The sequence below is a fragment of the Aquila chrysaetos genome, chromosome 18 (assembly GCF_900496995.4).
Source record: "Aquila chrysaetos chrysaetos chromosome 18, bAquChr1.4, whole genome shotgun sequence".
NCBI lineage: Eukaryota > Metazoa > Chordata > Aves > Accipitriformes > Accipitridae > Aquila > Aquila chrysaetos.
The window spans coordinates 13586966-13607210 of NC_044021.1; the positions used below are offsets into that span (position 1 = coordinate 13586966).

General features: G+C 43.1%; 1 protein-coding gene across 1 annotated transcript; it reads left to right on the top strand.

Moving 5' to 3' along the window:
* Nucleotides 1-6978: 6978 nt before the first annotated feature.
* Nucleotides 6979-20137, top strand: LOC115353122 (heterochromatin-associated protein MENT-like). Its single transcript, XM_030042109.2, has 8 exons — nucleotides 6979-7298; nucleotides 8878-9054; nucleotides 10137-10223; nucleotides 12441-12578; nucleotides 14538-14655; nucleotides 15245-15387; nucleotides 17893-18060; nucleotides 18952-20137. The coding sequence occupies exons 2-8, from the start codon at nucleotides 8887-8889 to the stop codon at nucleotides 19351-19353; spliced, it is 1224 nt and encodes a 407-aa protein (XP_029897969.1). The 5' UTR covers nucleotides 6979-7298; nucleotides 8878-8886; the 3' UTR covers nucleotides 19354-20137.
* The last annotated feature ends 108 nt before the right edge of the window (nucleotides 20138-20245 follow it).

The window sequence follows — 20245 nt, forward strand, 5'->3', positions numbered from 1 at the left end:
CCTCTTCTAGGGAGCAACAAAGACCAGCCCTCCTCCACTTGAGTGATGCCTGGCCAGCAAAGACTCATCAGGGTGGTAAGCATGTGAATTCTTAGCCTTGTAGCATGTTAACCCTATCTCTCTGCTGTGTGTATTCAACGATAAGTAATTACTGGGAGCACCTAACTTGTGTATACCCAGTTTGAAGAGTCACTTCATGTAAGAGCAAAAGTTGCCCAAAGAGGTGGGAAGAGTTCCATGCCAAACCAAATGAAAGGTTTTCCCATGCTAATTTTTGTGCATCCCCTCACTCATACCATGCTGCAGGGCTCTGCAAAGCAGTACCTCTGAGGCTCTCTGAGGAACTACGGCACAGTGTCCGCCAGATGGTGAGAGGTGCAAAGGGTCAAACAGGCTGGTTTTGGTACCAAGTTACTCCCAGTCTCAGCTTTGCTTGGGAGATGATGCCAAAGAGCACACCTTCCAGTATAAGACATACTTGGGATGGAGGTGAAAAGGGTGGAAGAGAAGCAAAGGAACCCATCCAGGGGGAAACACTGTTTAGAGCTCAGCTACTGCAAGCAACACTGGAAGCTGCTTCATTTGTGCCTCCGTGTTCTATTTTCATGGTAGCAAGTGTCTGGCTCTCAGGTCAGGCTAACCCTTACAGAACCACAGAATCGTTCAGGCTAGAAGTGACCACTTGAGATCATCTGGTCCAACTCCCTGCGCAAGTAGGGTCAGCTAGTGCAGGTTGCACAGGACCATGTTCAGTTGACTTCTGTATATCTGTCTCCACCAATGGAGACTACACAACCTCTCCAGGCAAGCTGTGCCAGTGTTTGACCATGCTGACAGTAAACAAGTATTTTCTTGTGTTCAGATTGAATTTCACATTTCTAATCTGTGCCTGTTGCCTCTTGTCCTTTCACTGAGCACTGCTGAGAAGAGTCTGGTTCCTTCTTCTTCGTTACACCCCATAAGGTATTTATGCACATAGATAAGATCTCCCTGAGCTTTCTTTTCTCCAGGCTGTAAGTCCCAACTCTCTCAGCCTCTCCTCATACGAAAGATGCTCCGCTCCCTTAATTATCTTTGTGGCCCTGTTCAGGCGGAAGATATGGAAAACTGTATCTTCCTTATACTGAAGAGCCCAGAACTGGACACAGCACTCCAGCCACGGTCTCATCAGGGCTGAGCAGAGAGGGACCTCCATCAGTCTGCTGACAACACTGACCCTCATGCAGCCCACGATGTTGTTGGTCTTCTTTGCTGTGACAGTGCACTGCTGCCTCATGGTCAGCTTGTTGTCCGCCAGGACCCCAGGGTCCTTCTCCATAGAGTTGCTTTCCAGCCAGTCAGTCCCCAGTGTGTGCTGATGCCTAGCATTATTCCTCCCCAGATGCAGAACTTTGTGTTTCCCCTTGTTGAACTTCACAAGATTCCTCTCCTCCCAGTTCTCCACTGTGTCCGGGTCCTTCTGAATGGCTGCACAACCCTCCAGTGTATCAGCCACTCCTCCCAGTTTTCTATTGTTTGCAAACTTGCTGAGGGTATACTCTGTCCCAGCATCCTGGTCTTTAATGAAGATGTTAAACAGTACTGGCCCCACTATCGGCCCCTGGGGTACACCACTAGGGACTTGACTCCAGCTGGACATTGTGCCACTGATCACAACCCTCTGGGCCTGGCTGGGTTCACTTATCTAACTTATACTTTGTTAGCTTGTCCATGAGGATGTTATAGGAGACAGTGTCAAAAGCTGTACTAAAGTAAAGGTAAGCAACATCCACTGTTCTCCCCTCATCCATCAAGCTAGTTAACTCATTCTAGAAGGCTTAGGTTGGCTAAGCATGATTTCCCCTTCATAAATCCATGCCAACTACTCTCGATCAACTTCTTGTCCTTCATGCGTTTGGAAATGGTTTCCATGAGGATTTTCTCCATCACCTTCCCAGGGACTGAGGTCAGGCTCATGGGCCTGTAGTTCCCTGAATCTTTTGAAGTCAGTTGTGACATTTGCCCTCTTCCAGTCTTCAGGAACTTTTTCCAGTCACCATGGCCTTTCAAAGATACTTGAGAGAAGCCTCGCAGTGATATCAGCCAGCTCCCTCAGCACTTGTGGGTACAAGTCATCAGGCCCCATGGACTTATGTATGTTCTATTTCTTTAAATGCTCCTGAACCTGGTCTTCCTCTGCTAAGAGTAAGTCTTTCCCTTTCCTGACTTTTTGCTCTAGTCTCAGGCATTCCTGAAGGGCAATTTTACCAGTAAAGACTGAGGTACAGAAGGTATTGAGTACCTCGGCCTTTTCCATGTCCTCTGTCAGTGTTTCCCCTGCACTATTCAGAAGCGGGCCCATGTTTTCCCCAGTCTTTTTGTCTTGTACTTATAGACTCTTTTGCTGCTGCTCTTCACATTCCTTGCTAGATTCAATACCAGGTCGACCTTGACTTTCCTAACCCTATCTCTGCAAGATCAGACAGCAACTCTATACTCCTTCTGGGTCACCTCCCTTGCTTCCACATCTTACACACCTCCTTTTTATGTCTGATTTCAGTTAGGAACTCCTTGCTTATCCATGCAGGCCTCCTGCCATATTTGTTGGATTTCCTACTTGTCAGAATGGACCATTGTTGAGCTTGGAGGAGGTGATTCTTGAATATCAATCAGCTCTCCTGGACTCCTCTTCTCTCCAGGGCCATATCCCACAGGATTCTTCCAAGCAGATCTCTGAAGATCTCTGAGAACCAGGGCTGTAGTCCTGCTTTTTGCCCTGCTCCTTCCTCTTAGGATCCTGAGCTCCACCATCTCATGGTCACTGCAGCCTTGGCTTCTGCCTTTCACATCCATGACCAGTTCTTCCTTGTCTCTCAGTATCAGGTCCAGCAGAGCATCATTGCTTGTTGGCTCCTCAGTCACTTGTGCGAGGAAGTTGTCATTAATGTAATCTAGAAATCCCCTAGATTGCTTGAGCCCTAATGTATTGTTCTTCAAGCAGAAATCAGGGTGGTCTCCCCATAAGGACCAGGCTTCTTTCAGTTCTTTGAAGAAGACCTCATCTACTTCCTAATCAGGAAGTCTATAGTAGATACCCACTACAACAGCACCTGTGTTGGCCTGGCCACTAATCTTGACCCATAAGCTCTCAACTGGCTCCCAACCTGTGCCAAGGCAGAGCCCTGTGCATTCCAGCTGCTCTCTCACACAAAGAGCAACTCCTTCTCCTTGCCTTTCCAGCCTGTCCTTCCTGAAAAGCCTGTATCCCTCCACTGCAGCACTCCAGTCGTGTGACCTATCCCACCACGTCTCCATGATCCCAATGAGGCAATAGTTTTGTAACCACACACAAACTTTTAACTGCTCCTCTTTGTTGCCCGTGCTGCCTGCATTAGTATAGGGGCATTTGTCAGAGGCACCCAAGCGTGCCAATTCCCCTGTACGGGGTTGAGAGGTTTTCCCTTAAGGCTCTTCTGCAGGCACTTCATTCTTTACATGCCTATGCTTGAAGTGATTCCACTTTAGCTGTTTTGTTGATTGCTATGTCCCTCCTGTTCTCATCAGCCCAGGACCATGGCATGCCTACCACATTCACAACCCTCCTTTTTTGTTGAGGAATCAATCACTCCTCCGTCCATTTCTAGTTTAAAGCTCTGCTTAGCAGGTTGGCCAGCCCCTTGACAAAGACACTTTTCCCTGTTCAGTCAGGTGGATCCCTTCTCTTCCAAGAAGCTGGTGACCCACAGAGAGGTCCCATGGCCAGAGGCCAAACTGAATCCCTGCTGCCGACAACAGCAGTGCAATGAATTGTTAACCCACAGGATCTGTCAAGTCCTCCTCAGGCCCGTCCACCTCACCAGCAGGATTGAAGGGAGCACCACCTGGGCCCCCATGCCCTTGACCACTTCCCCCAGAGCCCTGTAGTCACGCTTCATACTTCCGAGGTCACCCCTGGCAGTATCATTTGTGCCTACATGGAAGAGCAGCAGGGGGAAGACAGATGAGCCTCAGTAGCCTCTCTACAACATCCCGAATCCGTGTCCCTAGCAAGCAGGAAATCTATACAGATGACAAATTAGGTCAACAGATGTGGGCCATGCCTGCTGCAGTTACTTTCACTCCTCACATTTGCTAATGGCCTTTGAGATCTGGAAGGTGCATCTGCCAGTGCTGGAAGTTACAAAAAGTTGCAAGTCTTTTAGTTACCGTGGTTTTACAATTATTTCCCCCTGTTAGGTTGGGATGCCACACTTGGATATAGCAAGGGAGGCAGTCCTGGGAATTTTAATTTCCAGTGCAATGTGCTAACCATGCTTGCTGTTGTTGTTCCAGAAGGTCTGGGGGCTCCTGGAGGTACAGGCTGGCAGGCAACAGGCTTGGATGGGAGAAGGGAAGAGAAGACAGATCTGGGGCAGAGCAGCAACTATGCCATGAACAGGTCATGGTGTTCCAATGCTCCTCTCAGCAAGGGCTCTCCCAAGTACTGTCCTTTCTCTCGTCTGCCACAAAGGGTGGCTTGGTGCTTTTGAAAGATGGTTCCATTTTATTCTTCCGTACTGGGGAAAATGCTATTTAATCACCTTTCTAAAATACTCCAAGGTAGCCAAGTAATAGGTGCTACATGACTGCATTTCCAAATAAATGCTTTCAAGAAGCCCTGGGTTTGTTCTGTGTCATCAAAATTTGCAACTTCAGGTCCATGAACTCCTCTTTGAAAGGTCCCAGGACTTTGAAAACTAAAGAAGTATTTACAGGAAACTGCTAAGATAAGCCTCAATACAAACATGTTGTGAGCAAGGACTGCTTGTCACTTAGTGATGCCATGCCTGTCAAAACACAGTAGATTAACATGCTTTCAGTTTATCCTACAATGAAAGATGGGGCTTTTTCCTACCAGTGCAAATCTCAGCTTCATAAAATAATCCCTGGCATCTCTATGGTAGACTGACCTCATGACAAGCAGAAATGGCAGACACAGCACACAATAATAAAGACAAGAAAGTTTACAGTGCTGGTGTAGCATTAGTATTCAAGACAAGGACACATAAAAAACCCCTGCTTCAGAACTGAAATGCAAATGCATCCATATTTTTAAAGGTTTTATTTTGCCATCCGTAACAAGCACAAGAAAATCCCTTTTAAATGTTATTTATAGTCCAACCCTGTAGAGTTCTATTGCAACAGATGTGACACTTGGTCTCATTTTCTTCCAGGGGGACATAGCTGAATGGAATTTCCTGCAGAGTAAAAAATCTGTAACTGGACTTAGTCTAGCACTGATTGTAAATTGTGCTGCTTTTTACTAGATGTAACTGAAAGAGAACTGATCTTCAAGAAATGCCCAAATGGTCCACTCAGAGTGGACCATTTACAGAGTAAAGGTATGGGAGTATGACAATCAAACAGGCAGAAAGATACAACCTCACATCCATGCTGAGCAAGATGGGGATGAAAGATGGCTTCAGAAAGGGTCAAAGTGACCTCATCAGTATGCCAGAGGAAAATGACTGGTTTTATCAAAAGACTTTTTATGACCTTTTGTCAGAGGTCAATCCACTTGTGGTCAACAAGCCAGGCATTGTGATGCTGTGAAACCTTGTTTCTACCATTGTGGTTGCAGCAATTCACTATTTCTTCTCACTATTTCCATCTGGCACAGCAAACCCAAGTGCACCTCTTCTTTGGCCATTTTGCTCCCCTTTGAAACTCCACTCTCTCTTACTAAACAGGATCTTGCAGCAGCAAGAGTATACCACAAAGAGTGTCTACATAGTTTGGGTACCCTTTCTTCATTTTCCTGTATTTTTGGCCAATCTTTGTAGCTTGTAGTGCCAGTAACTGTTTGGGGTTTTTTTCTTCTCTTATTCATTTAGCTAAAAAATAGACAACAGCAGTTTTAGATACATAGCAGAAACATTTCTTAAGCACATAACTAAACATAATAGTGTCTAATACACTTCCAAAGCAAGAAAGTAAGAGGCACAAAACCTGCACGCACTCTAAAAAAAAAAAGTGTGAAAAAAGAGAGGCACATATATCGCTCTAGAAACCTTGTATGGCATATGTACCAGTCAGATTTGAAGTGAATATAAGCACACAAATGTAATTCTAATTCAAAATACGGACTTGTACTCTTTATACTGATGCTTTTTCTCTATAGGTTGACTGCATGCTGGTAATTGGTTTACTCTGCATGTGTCATACTAGTGGGCAGAGGCCATTCCTAACTAACCATAAATGTTGCAGAAAAGACATATAATGATTGCAAAGGAAATTTAGCAATGCAGTTGAATCTAAGTCACACAGATAAGAGCAGAGTAAACCAGCAGAATTGCTAATTACACTGGTCTAAAGTAAAACATTTGTGTACATGTAACTGTTTTGTATTACACCTTTGTTGATATCCAATTTCACACATTCTGCTGTTTTGGCTCTCTACTCCAGAACAACAAACAGTTTCAGTAAAAGAAATCAATACAAGCAGAGCTTCCAAGCAGTTTTGCAGCTTTTGGTGGATGATCCAAACTCCCTCAATCCATTGCAGGGCAATAATAAGCTTGGTACAGTTAGGGCCTGTAGGTATCTAAAGCACCTTCATCTCCTCTGCTAGGAGCAGCAGTCTCTTAAAACAACATCCACCAGTTCAAATGAATCCAGCGTCCACTCTTATTTCATCGCCTATTTTAGGTGACTGTGTAAATACCTTCTGAGCTTCCTTTGTGACCTGCTTTTTGAAAGAGAAGAGCAGAAATGTAAAATATCACAAAATAAGGGCTTGATGTGACCGGAGGGCTGCAAGTATTCTAATCCTTCCCCTCTCAAATTTAACCACAGGATGAATGAGACTAACAGCCTATTTCAGTATTCCCTTTTAGGCATATCTTTGAGATTAGTTTCTATTAATTTCCCCAGTTTGTAGAGTAAAAAGAAAAGGAAGCTGTAAAATTATTTCAACATGACCCTCACCAACACAGGGTGGTTGAATTCTTTTCTGCAATTCCTACATATCTGCAGGCCAAATGCCAAGGTTGTGGAGGACATTTGTGCGATAAAGGCATACTGGCCTTCACTTTTCAAGACATTCATCCACTAACAGTGGCCTTGAATTGAGGAGGTCTCTCTCTAAGTTCTGAAAGAGGTGATAGAGAGGAGAAGCAGGAATAAATGGGGGAACATGCATATTAATACAAGAAGAGGATGTAGAGAAGAAAAGGGAGGTGCAAATATTTCTACATTTCCCAAACTATTCACTGCCTCACAGACTGCCACTGATCCTGACTGAAGACAGATCTTAACTCTTCTCTCCCTCAGGATTTCAGGTAGTGTAAATATTCATATCAAAATAACTAGCTTTACTTTGGAAGTCTTAAAAATTCACATTAAATTCTTTGGAACTTAGCAGTTAAATAATGGCGTAAAAGTTACCCAGGGGATGGGAGTGCTCATCTTTTAGTACAAAGCGTAGCCCTTAGGAAAACCCTGTGCCAAGGCACAGTGGTCAGAATGCAAGCCCAGGTTGGGCAAAACCTACACAGCCTGGGAGGGCAGAAAGTTTCCTCACCTGTAGGAGGGGTGCCTTAATCACCAGGCTACCAGTTGATTTAAGATCAGAGGACTGAGAACAGGCTGCAGGAGAGAATACACTCCTACTGATCCTGGAACTGAACACACAAGACAGCATAACTCTGTAGCACAGTGTTTTGGATGCTCAGCATGGGGTGTATTGGTTCAAGCCTCTGCTTTATTAATATCAAATAACTACTGCATCAGGCATCCAGACTTTTCCTCTCCCAGATGACCAAAGTGGCTAGTAGACCAGAGAACCTCACAGAAACACACACATGTTCTCTCTCTCAAGCCTGAGAAATGCTTGATTGCTTGATGCAGATTCAGTTCCGGTACTTTCCGGGAACAGGAGACGGAGATGGGTGAAGATAGATTTAAATGTCCAGTTGCTTTTGTTGATAAAATGCTTAACATTTCACCTGATGCCATCTTACCCTGCCTTTAATACACGTTTTAGTAGTCCTTATACTGGTGAAGGCAATGGAAATTCCTGAATTTAACCTGATATTTGTCAACAATGTGAGATTGATCTAAAACATGCTAATAAGAAGCACAGGTTTGTTCTAGATCCACGTATGGAAAATCAGTTTAGTCCTGGGGCTGGTTTTTTTTGTTTGCTTTGGTTTTGTCCTGTAAAAACATACTTGGAAAAAGAAGCAGAACAAGGATGGAAAACCTGCAGGTTCTGATAAGCCAGCAGAAAACCAGGGAAAATTTGTTGTTGTTGAAACAGGAACTATTTGGGGTTGTATGTAAGATATAAGAGTTTACTTGAAAAACAGTAATTTACAAATCTAGCTACAGCTTCCAAATGTGGGTTTACCTACACCAAGAATATAAAAGTCTACAGATCTCTAGTAGCCTTTGAGATACATGCAGTGAATCGCAAAAATTCACCATGCTTTTTTCAGCAGAAAATAGTAGCACAGGAAGTTAAAGAAATAGAAAAAAGCTCAAAGCAGCGCAGTGAGAAATGATTCTGTTTCACTCTCTCAGAATCGAAGAATAATTCTATGAAACTTTAGCAAATGGGGTTTTGAAACAAGTTTGGTCTGTGAAAACATTTCTAGCTAAAGTTGTGCTCATCTGATGAGGAATAAATAAAAAAGCTGAGGACATTGAGAAGTCATGGGGAAGGGAAAAATAATGCAGGTCTTAAAAAGAGACCCACTAGCTGACTGTACTTGGTCTCTGTGCGGTATTTTACCCATTACAGGGACACACTCGCACTGTATTTGAGAGGGTGCAGACAATCTCCCACTAGCAGCTTTGCATTTTTTAAAATAAGCGAAGAAGCAGTCATCACTTCTCTCTGACACTCATTTGTCTCAGGCTGCATCAATGGAGTCTCTCTCAGTGTCAACCAACACCTTCACTCTGGACCTTTACAAACAGCTGAATGAAATTTCCAAAGGCCAAAACATTTTCTTTTCTCCTTGGAGTATTGCAACTGCTCTCGCCATGGTCTACCTGGGTGCAAAAGGTGACACTGCAACCCAGATGGCTGAGGTAAGCTCTGAAATTAGCAGTATATCACCTTACAGGTGGCTCCCCCATAAATTGCATTATTCGTCTGCCTATGGGGAACAGAAAGGAACAACATGGGAGAACAGTGACCTGCCATAATGTTGGGTACAGGAGTCATGCTGCCAGCAGTCCAGCAGGTCACTGCTCTTCCACTTTATTTCCACGATCTCCCTGCTCTGCACTACCCCTATGTTTAGCTTACGCTCACAGTTCCCAGAGCATTGCAAGTGGTCTGCCAGAGGGAAATTACTGACATTAGAGACTACTGCTGGTCTTGCTTGGAACTCTACCTTCTATTTTAATTGCCTTTTGAACAGAATAATTCACCTGATAGAGTGCTCAAATAGTAAGAGACAGCTTTATTAGCAAACTTAATACGGAGATAAGATAATCTAGAAAAAGGAGTGCCAGAGATAAAATCACTGCTTCTAGACCCCAGCTGGTTCTGGAAGCAGTATATCTGCTTTCTCATATTGCATACCAAAGTTAGTAAGCTCTCCTGAGTACATGTTGGGCTGCACAGCAGCAGTACAAATACCTTTGCTTGTGACATAGTCCATAAATAAGGTAATCCTCCCACAAATAATGAAGACATACTAGTACTGAAAATATGATTTCACTTATGTCTGTTTTAGCAGAACTTTTCGGTCTTGTACTTTTTCAGGTTATATGCATTTACTTAAACATATTAAATGTATAATTTTACATTTCTGTCGCAGTAGTAAGACTCTGAAGTGCACTATGCTCTTTGTTGTGCTTGGTCATTATCTGAAAATAAATTCCATGTAGCGAAGCATGAACTGACCATTTATCTAAATAAATTCATATTTGAGCCATGATATTGATCTATTATTAAGCAGCAAATGTGACTAAAGTCTATATAATGATACAGTTATAGAGACTAAATCAAGAGTAAAGTCTTGTCCTCAGTAATTTTTAATAGACTAACTGTCATTAGGCATGACTGGTGAATTACCATAGAAAATTAACATGATTACATGACACTCGGGCACATTTATCTTCAAAAAACAAGCTGTCTTTATGAACATTTATCATCATCACAGGTTCTTCATTTTAACCAGACTGCAGGAAAAGAAGGTTCGTCTGAGACAACAAGGCCTTCTCTGGGGCGACCAAAGAAAAGAAAGATGGTATTTATTACAACAAAAGACTCAGAGAAAAAAAATCTCTGGGAAAGGGATAGTTCGTCACAACTACTCCTTTAGCCTTCTAACATTTTTTTGTCTTCAGTCTGTATCTACTGTCTCACTTCACTAAGAACTATATACAGAAAGACAAAAAGTGAACAAGCAGTTAACATTACTAGGCCTTTAAAAGCAGAACTGAGACACTAACAGCACTTTGATTGACCCTTATACTGTGTTACTTGGTTTTAGCTGGTCTATGGCAATATCAACAAGTTAACTGTCCTAATGTGCTTGGGACAATTCTCTCTCTTATCAGCTTCAAGGTTTTTCTTCTGTAGTGAATAACAGCTACTGCATTCACACCTGACTCCAGCCCTACCCAATTTTTTTCCCTTCCACCTTTTTCATGCATGGACACATCAGGCAAACAAAATTCCCCTTTAAGCTAACACATGCTAATTTACCCTTGTTCATCAGCTCCTCAGAGACTTGCCACCAGGAGGAACTGCCCAGATCTTTTTCATCAAATGAACTCCCTAACCACCAAAAAGCCTGTAAACTCAAACAAGCCATGTTTCTTTAGCACAGAAACTAAAAGAAAGCTCAGAGAAACTAGATTAGACAAATGGAAGTAAAAGCGGGGAGGAGGTCATATCTTTCTCTCCCTAGGTGGTAGGGGATGAATCTTCAAGATGAATCATTACATCCACATTCATTTTAGCAACTCACTGGCTTTCTGAGCTGTAGCAAAGTCTGCCTAATCTAGTCCTTCAGGCATTTCCCTGCATTACCTCTTCAGTCTGTTCCCAGCCCCTTCCAAAACCCAACCGCTCCTATCCTGTGGCCTCTGGTTACCAAATTCTTTCCCAGGTGTCCTTCCTAGCAGCCCATGTCTCAGCATGAGTGAGAAAAGACGAGGGCAAGGAATGCCACCTGACCAACCTTATGACAAGTCACCATGAGTCAGTGGCATAGACTCTCAGTGTCTCACATGCAGGGCATGGTATATGCCATGGAGGAGGAGACTGCACCCAAGCAGCTGTAGGAGAGCAGCTGACAGGTAGCGGCTTATTCCTCTGTTAGGGAAGCAACAGCTGGCAACAGCTGGCAAGCAAGGTCATGTTCCCTAAAACCATCAACTTTGACATCCAGGACAAGCTCCCTCCAAAATCCAAACAGCAACAGCAAAATTAATGTGAAAACAGAGAAAATCTGAATAGTTGGTAAGTCCATGCCCTGAGATTAGTGTCTGTCAGAACTGAGTACCTCCTCAAAAGTCACAAGGCTGCCTTGATGGGCCCTTGTGACACTGAAAATTAGGCCTGACCATGACTGAAATGAGGAGATTCAACTTCCTGGGTGCACCATCAGCTGATGCCCCCAAAGGCCTATGCAGCACTGTAGAAACAGATGATCGCCCTACAGACAGAAAATAATTTGTCCAGTTATACATAGTGCGGCAAACATGCAACATACTCAAAAAAAGGGCTCCATCCCTGTCCTGGTTTTGTCTGGGATAAAGTTAATTTTCTTTCTAGTAGCTGGTACAGTGTGTTTTGGATTTAGTGTGAGAATAATGTCGATAACACACTGATGTTTTAGTTGTTGCTAAGTAGCGCTTGCCCTAAGTTAGGGATTTTTCAGTTTCCCATGCTCTGCCAGCAAGCAGGTGTAACAAGAAGCTGGGAGGGAGCATGGCCAGGACAGCTGACCCGAACTAGCCAAAGGGATATTCCGTACCATAGAACGTCATGTTCAGTATATAAACTGGGGGGGACTTGGCCAGGAGGGGCCGATCACTGCTTGGGTGTCAGTCAGTGGGTGGTGAGCAATTGCATTGTGCATCACTTGTCTTTTCTCGGGTTTTATTTCTCTCTCTTTTTGTTATATTCCTTTTCATTACAATTATTATTATTGTTACTATCTTTTATTATTATTGCTATTATTATATTTTATTTTATCTTAGTTATTAAACTGTTCTGATCTCAACCCACAAGTTTTACTTTTTTTTCCCCAGTTCTCCTCCCCATCCCACTGGGAGGGGTGGAGGAGTGAGCGAGTGGTTGCATGGTGCTTAATTGCTGACTGGGGTTAAATGTCAACAATCCCCTGAAATTTCTTTTTAATTAAAACAACCTGGGCATTTTAAATAACCACAGCAGGTGCAACACTTCAGACAGAAAAAAAAATATTCTATATTGATTGGTGTCTCTTTCCAAGGATCCTGAGCACAAGCAAGCTGAAAACATCCACTCTGGCTTCAAAGAGCTCCTGTCTGCCATCAACAAACCCAGCAGCACCTACTTGCTGAAGAGTGCCAACCGACTGTATGAGGAAAAGACCTACCCGTTACTGCCCGTGAGTTGAACATTTTTACTTAAGAATATTTTGACATTAAGAGGGATTGTCAACAGAGATGATAAGAATTTTCCACATGATAGCACTGTGGTTTCAGTGAGAACATGAGGACAGCCACACAGGGCTAGCCTTCCACAGACAAGAGGTCCATTTGTCTCCAACAGTGGTCAAGAGTTTAGGAAGCGTATGGGAACAAGGCACACAGTATAGTGATGCTTCTCCAGAATCTGCTCTGGTCACCAAGCGATCTGCAGCTCAGGGACTTCCCGAGCCAGAGGGCATGTCTACTTCATAGACCTTGATGAGCTGTTCTTTCATGAATTTGCAGACCTGCCTTTTGAATCTACCACAACCCTCAGCACCAGGAGTTCCACAGCTGAACTGTAGGAAGCGGCTGAGTTTTTTGAGCCTGCTACCTGTTGGCATCATTATTGGTTTGTTTTTCCTCTAAAGGATGCTTCTGCATATTTCAGTCATCCTTGTCCCCTGTCTTTGTATCTTTTATACTCTAGCATTTTTGAGACTGGGGAAGCCAGCGCTGCATAGAGAACTCAGACAATGGGCACACCATAGCTTTATATAGTGGCATTGTAATATTCTCTTTTTTGTTCCCTACTCCTTTCTTTGTAACTCTTAAAATTGTATTTGCTTTTTTGGCTACTATTGGGCAGATTTTTTTCATGCAGCTGTCCATTATAGCTTCAACACCTCATTCCTGAACAGTAATAATCACTCTGTAGCGTACCCTTCACTGGATCATTTATAAATGTTTTAATAAAGATATATTTCAATATAAATATTTAGACCTGTATTTTATAGAATAAATATTTTAGCACAGATCCCAGCACGTATAGCTGTGGCAGTCCAGTAGTAACAACCCTTCACTGTGAACGCTACTTCCTCCTACTCTTGGTTTCCAGTCATTTAAATAAACAAGACCTATCTGTGCAGTCCCATGGATGCTCAGCCTTTGGTGAGAAGTCTTACAAAATGCCTTTTGGTAATCCAGATAGACTGTAATGGCTCAATCTTCTTACTCAAATGCTTCCTGACACCTTCAAAAAACTCTAACAGGTTTGTGATTTAGGACTTCCTATTACAAAATGCTGTTGACACTCTTCCAATACGTCATGTTTAACCATACACCCACTAGAGCTATTCATTCGCCCCATACAGACTCACGGGTTTGTAATTACCTATATCTTTGAAATCTTTTCAAATCATCTTACAATTTCTTGGAAGGTGGTTTTAAATGAGCTCACTGTTCTTTGATCTTGGGTTTTGTTTTGATCTCCTGAGTAACTAGTAATTTGTCCTTCTGAATGCTTATTGCTCATTTTCTCCCTAATCTCACGTACCTATGCTTTAGAGAGAATCTAGAGAATTTCCTGCTGGGAATCTCCATGAACTGTTTCACAGCAGACCCCAATGCAAACCTTAATTCTGCTTTTCTGCTATGACTTTATTCTACCAGAACATTCCCTTTATACCTCCACTATTGTCTTCATAAACTCTTCTCAGGTTCCTTGCCTCTGAAGCAAACTAAAAGCTTTGTTTCAACTTTGTATGAGACTATTCTTCCCTCTTGTACTGAACTCTACATCATAAGGCAGGAAAAAAGTATTTAAATGATATAAAATGTCATTTTGAGAAATTAAAAAAAATTGTGAAGAATGTTTCTTTCATGCGATATTTCAAAATTACGTATTTGCACTTTGGATTTCAAACACAAAAATTTGAATTATCAGTTTCCTTGAGACTGAAGTTTGATCGGTCCTTACTTAGTATTTAGCATAGAATGTATCAGACCTTATTTTAAGGGTTATCCCATTTCAAACAAACTATATTTTTTCAATTATTTATTAGTAGATTGTATAATCTGTTGAAGCGATTATTTCTAACATTTTTGTAACTCAAATTTAACTAAATAAGCATACATTTTCCAATTCTACCTTTCAGAATTTCTTACAGCTCATTACAAGCTATTACAATGCAAAGCCACAAGCTGTAAACTTTAAGACAGATGCAGAACAAGCCAGAGCACTGATCAATTCGTGGGTTGAAAATGAAACTGAGAGTAAGTACCACTCTGATGGCTTTTTTCTTGTCTCACTTTCAAATTGCAGGTATTTCCACATTTATTGCTCTTGCAGCCAAGGATCCATAAAAGATGGAAACTCAGCGGGGGTGATGAGCAAAGTGCAGTTAAATAGCTTGAAGAATGCCTCTCTCCAAACCTAACTGCTGCTCCTTACAAGGTCCTTCCCTTGATTCTTCATGCCATAGCCTCTTCTGCATGATTTCTGTTCAGAGGGAGGCACAGGTAGATAGATACTGAGTGGCTCCACTCTGATTAGTGAGGGTTTTACTTCTGTATTCTTCAGCTGCTTGCAACTAACTTCACAGAACATCCAAGCTATTCCACTTTAGCCACTTTACCCACTTTCCAATGCTATTTACTAATGAAATTGCAATATATTAAAAAAAAAAAAAGAGATACATCAAAATCCATTTTTACCATATGTACACCCTGAAAAATGTACAGTAAAAACCCCTCCCAAATGCAAACATTTTTGCTAGATAGGTAGGCACAGAGAAGGCACAATTACAATTCGCAAGTTACACAGTCACACTGGAATAACAGTTCTATTTGTCTGATTTTGAAGGGAAAATACAGGATCTGCTGCCTGCAGGATCTCTCAACACTCACACTGTGTTGGTCTTAGTAAATGCCATTTATTTCAAAGGAAACTGGAAAAAGAAATTTCTAGAGAAAAATACTTCTGAGATGGCCTTCAGACTGAGCAAGGTAAATTCCTTGTCTATATGCCTGTTGTCCTATGTCAATGCATCTATTAGTGAAAAGCAAGAAACTTCTAAATATTACACCTGCATTTCGTATGTCACTGCAACACTACTCATAGCTGGGCAGATGGTATAAACTCAGTGAGAACTGCCATAGTGAAAATAAGTCAGTATTATCTTATTTACGCATACCCATGAGAATAGGATTTTCACTTCAATTAATAGCTCTTCGGTATCAAAACACTTGAGAACACTGTGGTCACGTAGCTTAAGACAAGAGGAATTTTCCCGAAGCACCAAGATTCCATTTCCAAAAGGGACTGAGTCGCTTTTGAGAGCAATGTTTACACACCTACGTCTCTTTTCTGCTTTTGAGACAGTCTATACTCTGAGTTCAAGGAAACTGAACCAGCTCTTGTTCCTCACACACCCTGGGTGTTGCATAAAACCTCAGAGGGAATTTTCACAGGGGTTTGACTTTAGGTGAGTGCGTGAGAATGATGTATTCAGTATACACTGAGGGCATGTTATTGAGCTAACAGTATTTAAACGATCATGCGCTGACAATTCACAGTAGCTGACTGCATGCATATTTTTGAACTGTGTCAAAGGCAAGCAAAATTAGTTGTCAATGGAAGCACATATCTTGTCTGACATAGATTACAAATGCAAACACCTTTTGCATGCCAGGCAATGTGAAGCGATTGTGTCAATGATGTGACAGTATATCTGAAACCTACTATGCTACATGTGCGGTTTTAGGATCCTGCATGGTACATGGCTGTGGTGGGTTGACCTTGGCTGGCCACCAGGTGCCCACCAAGCCTCTCTATCACTACCCCTTCTCAACAGGACAGGGCGAGAAAAATGGGGTGAAAAGCTCATGGGTTGAGGCAAGGACAGGGAGATCATTTACCAATTACCATCATGGGCAAAACAGACTCATTTTAGGGAAATTAATTTAATTTATTGCCAACTAATCAGAGTAGGTTAATGAGAAATAAGACCAAATATAAACCACCTTCCCCCCACCCCTCCCTTCTTCCCAGGCTCAACTTCACTCCCAGCTCTTCTACCTATCCCTCACAGCAGCACAGGGGGACGGCGGAATGGGGGTTGGAGTCAGTTCATCACATGTTGTCTCTGCCACTCCTTCCTCCTCACACTTTCTCTGTCCTCCAGTGTGGGGTCCCACCCATGGGATACAGTCCAAAACGGGTCCTTCCCACGGGCTGCAGTCCTTCAGGAACAGACTGCTCCAGCGTGGGTCGCCCGTGGGAGTCACAAGTCCTGCCAGAAAACCTGCACCTGAGTGGGCTCCTCTCCATGGGGTCACAGGTCCTGTCAGGAGCCCACTCCAGCATGGGATCTTCATGGGTTGCAGCCAGGTGGGCACATCCACCTGTTCCAGCATGGGGTCCTCCATGGGCTGCAGGGTGGATATCTGCTCCACCATGGTCTTCAGCACAGGCTGCAGATGAATCTCTGCTCTGGCGCCTGGAGAACCTCCTCCCCCTCCTTCTTCACTGACCTTGGCGTCTGCAGAGTTGTTTCTCTCACATTTTCTCACTCCTCTCTCCCAGCTGCTGTTGCACAGCACTTTTTACCCTTTGTTAAATATGTTATCACAGAGGTGCTACTAACATTACTGACCGGCTCAGCTTTGGCCGGTGGTGGGTCCGTCTTGGAGCTGGCTGAAACTGGCTCTGCCTGACATGGAGGCAGCTTGTGATGTCTCTTCACAGAAGCCATCCCTGCAGCCCCGCAGCTACCAAAACCTTGCCACATAAACCCAATACATTGGTGCACAGAGAGGGTTTAATTCACAAGGTACCCAATAGCAAAGCCTGTAAACAGATAACCTTTTGCATGCAAATATAACAATGTAAAGGAGAGAGTGGATATATTAATAATAGCTCTATGAACATAATACAGCATAGGAGTTCAGACTATTGGGTAATCCAATTCCATTTGGTAATCCGTTCCTCTATGTTTTGGGGAAGAGGAAAAGCCAGCACAGGTCACAGAAAATATGGTTCAGAGGCAAAGTGAGACAATCAGTATTGCCTGGAAGGATAAAATAGGCAAAAGAGTTGATGCCATCCAGGGAAAGAAAGTCAACATTCCCTGCGCCTCCCCCCTGCCCCCCCCCAATCAAGGCCCTCACTCCAAAAATGTAACCCTTGGGACAAAACATGAAACGCTTACAGTAGTTACTTGCTTATCAAAGCTAACTCCTTTATTTTAAAATGAGAAATATATTACATGTTATTCAGTTAGCAGGTAGATAGCATATGTGTCTATGCTGGATTTTGATAACGATCCCAATGACTTTGAAAAGGGGGTGTATGTGTTACTGTCCAAAGGAAAGGGTACCAAGTATCCAAATACTGCTGAGTCTTGTACTTGTTTACAAATTTTTGCTTTCAGTTCAATGAAGCAAATAAACTTTATCATCCATTTTAAGGAATGAAGTAACACTATTTTTTATGTCTGAATTTTTTCACAGACCAAGACTAAACCAGTACAGATGATGTTTCTGCAAGATGAATTTTTGATGCTCCATGAAACAACCATGAAATTCAAAATCATTGAACTGCCATATGTGGAAAATGAACTCAGCATGTTCGTTCTCCTACCAGATGACATCCATGATAACACTACTGGTCTGGAGCTGGTAAAACTGACCTACTGTTGCATCACATATACTATGAGACAGTAATAGTAACAGATGAAAAGAGTGAGCAAGAACGAGCTTCAAAATCAGGGTAGAATAGGTTCTGATGCATGCATACTTTGTTTCATAAACTGTAACACCATGATTTCTCAGCTTAGGATTCAGGGCATCTGATAACATTGCAAACATAGTATTTTACTCAGGGATACATCTAAAAACTATGTCCACACACCCGTCTTAGCATATTTTGTGTCCTCTTTTCTATTGCCATAATAGCACAAGGAAAGCAAGGACCAAATCTGAATCACCTTGCCCTGCAGCTGTCTTCTCCTGAGGGCTACATTAATTCATGTTTATGACGTCTGCAGTCCAGATTTGCACCCAATACTTTGTGGTGAGGTTTCTCATAAGTGCTGACTACCCTGACCCAGAAGGTATCAACAGCCACTCATGACCACACCAGGATCAGTTTCAGATTCTAAACAGATCAGGGCAAACATCTTTTTATTTGTACCTGAGGTCCCATGAGTTGCACTTATTTACCACTACTAAGAGAAAAGTTATCCATATATACACATAGCAAGTGCCTGTTAATACCATTGAGTCACACATTGCAGAAAAGCAGTATTCTTCACACCAGAAAAAAAATAATGAACTACTCTGAGGGTTCAGGCCTATACCTCACCACCTTTAAGAGAATAAACAGCAGTATAAGTCACTTGGCACTTTGCAGGATCATGCCCTATAAATGTGGTGCACATTCCAGCTGTACCTACTGCTGGTAGCTGGGCTTTGTTTTACATGTTCTTGATGAGCGTTAAGACACTGGTGCGTGCATGTCTTGTCTCTGTCCTTTGCATTCCAAGTATTTTATTCCTCAACTCATTGCAGGTGGAAAGTGAGCTGACCTATGAGAAATTGGCTGAATGGACCAAATCAGCCAATATGGTGAAAGCTAAAGTGGATCTGTACCTGCCTAAGTTGAAGCTGGAAGAGAATTATGACCTTAAATCCACTCTGAGCAGCATGGGGATACGAAATGCTTTTGACCCAATTCAGGCTGATTTCACAGGGATGTCAGTGAAGAAGGACCTTTTCATCTCAAAAGTTATTCACAAAGCTTTTATAGAGGTCAATGAAGAAGGTACTGAGGCAGCAGCTGCCACAGGTGTCCTGGTGCTGAGATCAAAAGCACCAACAATGACTTTTAAAGCTGACCACCCTTTTCTCTTCTTCATCAGACACAACAAATCACAAACCATCCTCTTCTTCGGCAGACTCTGCTCACCCTAGTCTGAGTTACTCCTTGCCCTGCAGAGCAGGAGACACTCAACCTTGCCAGCACAGAAGCAAACACCAAAACCTGAAACTCCTGCTGCAACTGGGGGGAGCGGGACCTGAACCCTTTCTCCATCAGACCACACGCACCAGGGCCTGAGGCACAGCTCCTCCTGTACCGCCCTCCTACCCTGAAGGGACAGACACGGCAGTGCCAAGGTGAGCGCAGGATGCCTGGCATGCACAGAGCAATCCTGGTTATCTTTCAGACCAGGCCATTGAGGGTAGCTCTGTCCCAACCACTATTAGCTATGGCTTTTCTATCCCTTCCCCTCACAGCAGCGTCTATAAATGTATGCTAATGCAGTCCCTTCTCCTCACCCTCATGACTAAAGCCCCTGATCCAGATGTGGTCTTAGCACTTACTCCCAGCCCGCAGCAGTTAGTCCAGCTCCTCTTTAGCCCTTGATTAGGTCCTTGTATTACAGCTGGAAGCAGACCCTCCCTCCCCAAGGCCTGTAGCCATCCCCTTGCCTTCCCTCCACACCCCAGCTGTAGGGTCTTCATCAGCTCCCAATTTAACCTCAAATAAGCATCACATGTCACTCCACTGATTCCCTAAAAAAAAAAATTTAAAAAAATAATTAAAAAATACACCTCTATAAGGGCTATTTGCATCACTCAGACCCTCAGGTATGCGAGGAGGAGCCAAGCCCAGACGGTCTCCAGCTACAGCAACACCTCACTTTTGTTCAAAACAACCCCCACTTCAGAAATAATTATTAATACTAATAACCCCTCACGGACTGTAAGTGTTTTCTGTCCGCTCTGCCACAAGAGGGAGGCTGAGGTGAAAACCCACCAGCTGTGGCGAGGCGAGGCCTGCGGAGACATAAAGAGAGGGGGC

Bases quoted from the DNA above. Each gene is read 5' to 3' on its own strand.
- LOC115353122 (XM_030042109.2), top strand. From the start codon at position 8,887: ATGGAGTCTCTCTCAGTGTCAACCAACACCTTCACTCTGGACCTTTAC. The intron at 10,224-12,440 runs GTATTTATTACA...TCTCTTTCCAAG, and splicing joins GACCAAAGAAAAGAAAGATG to GATCCTGAGCACAAGCAAGC. The intron at 12,579-14,537 runs GTGAGTTGAACA...TCTACCTTTCAG, and splicing joins AGACCTACCCGTTACTGCCC to AATTTCTTACAGCTCATTAC.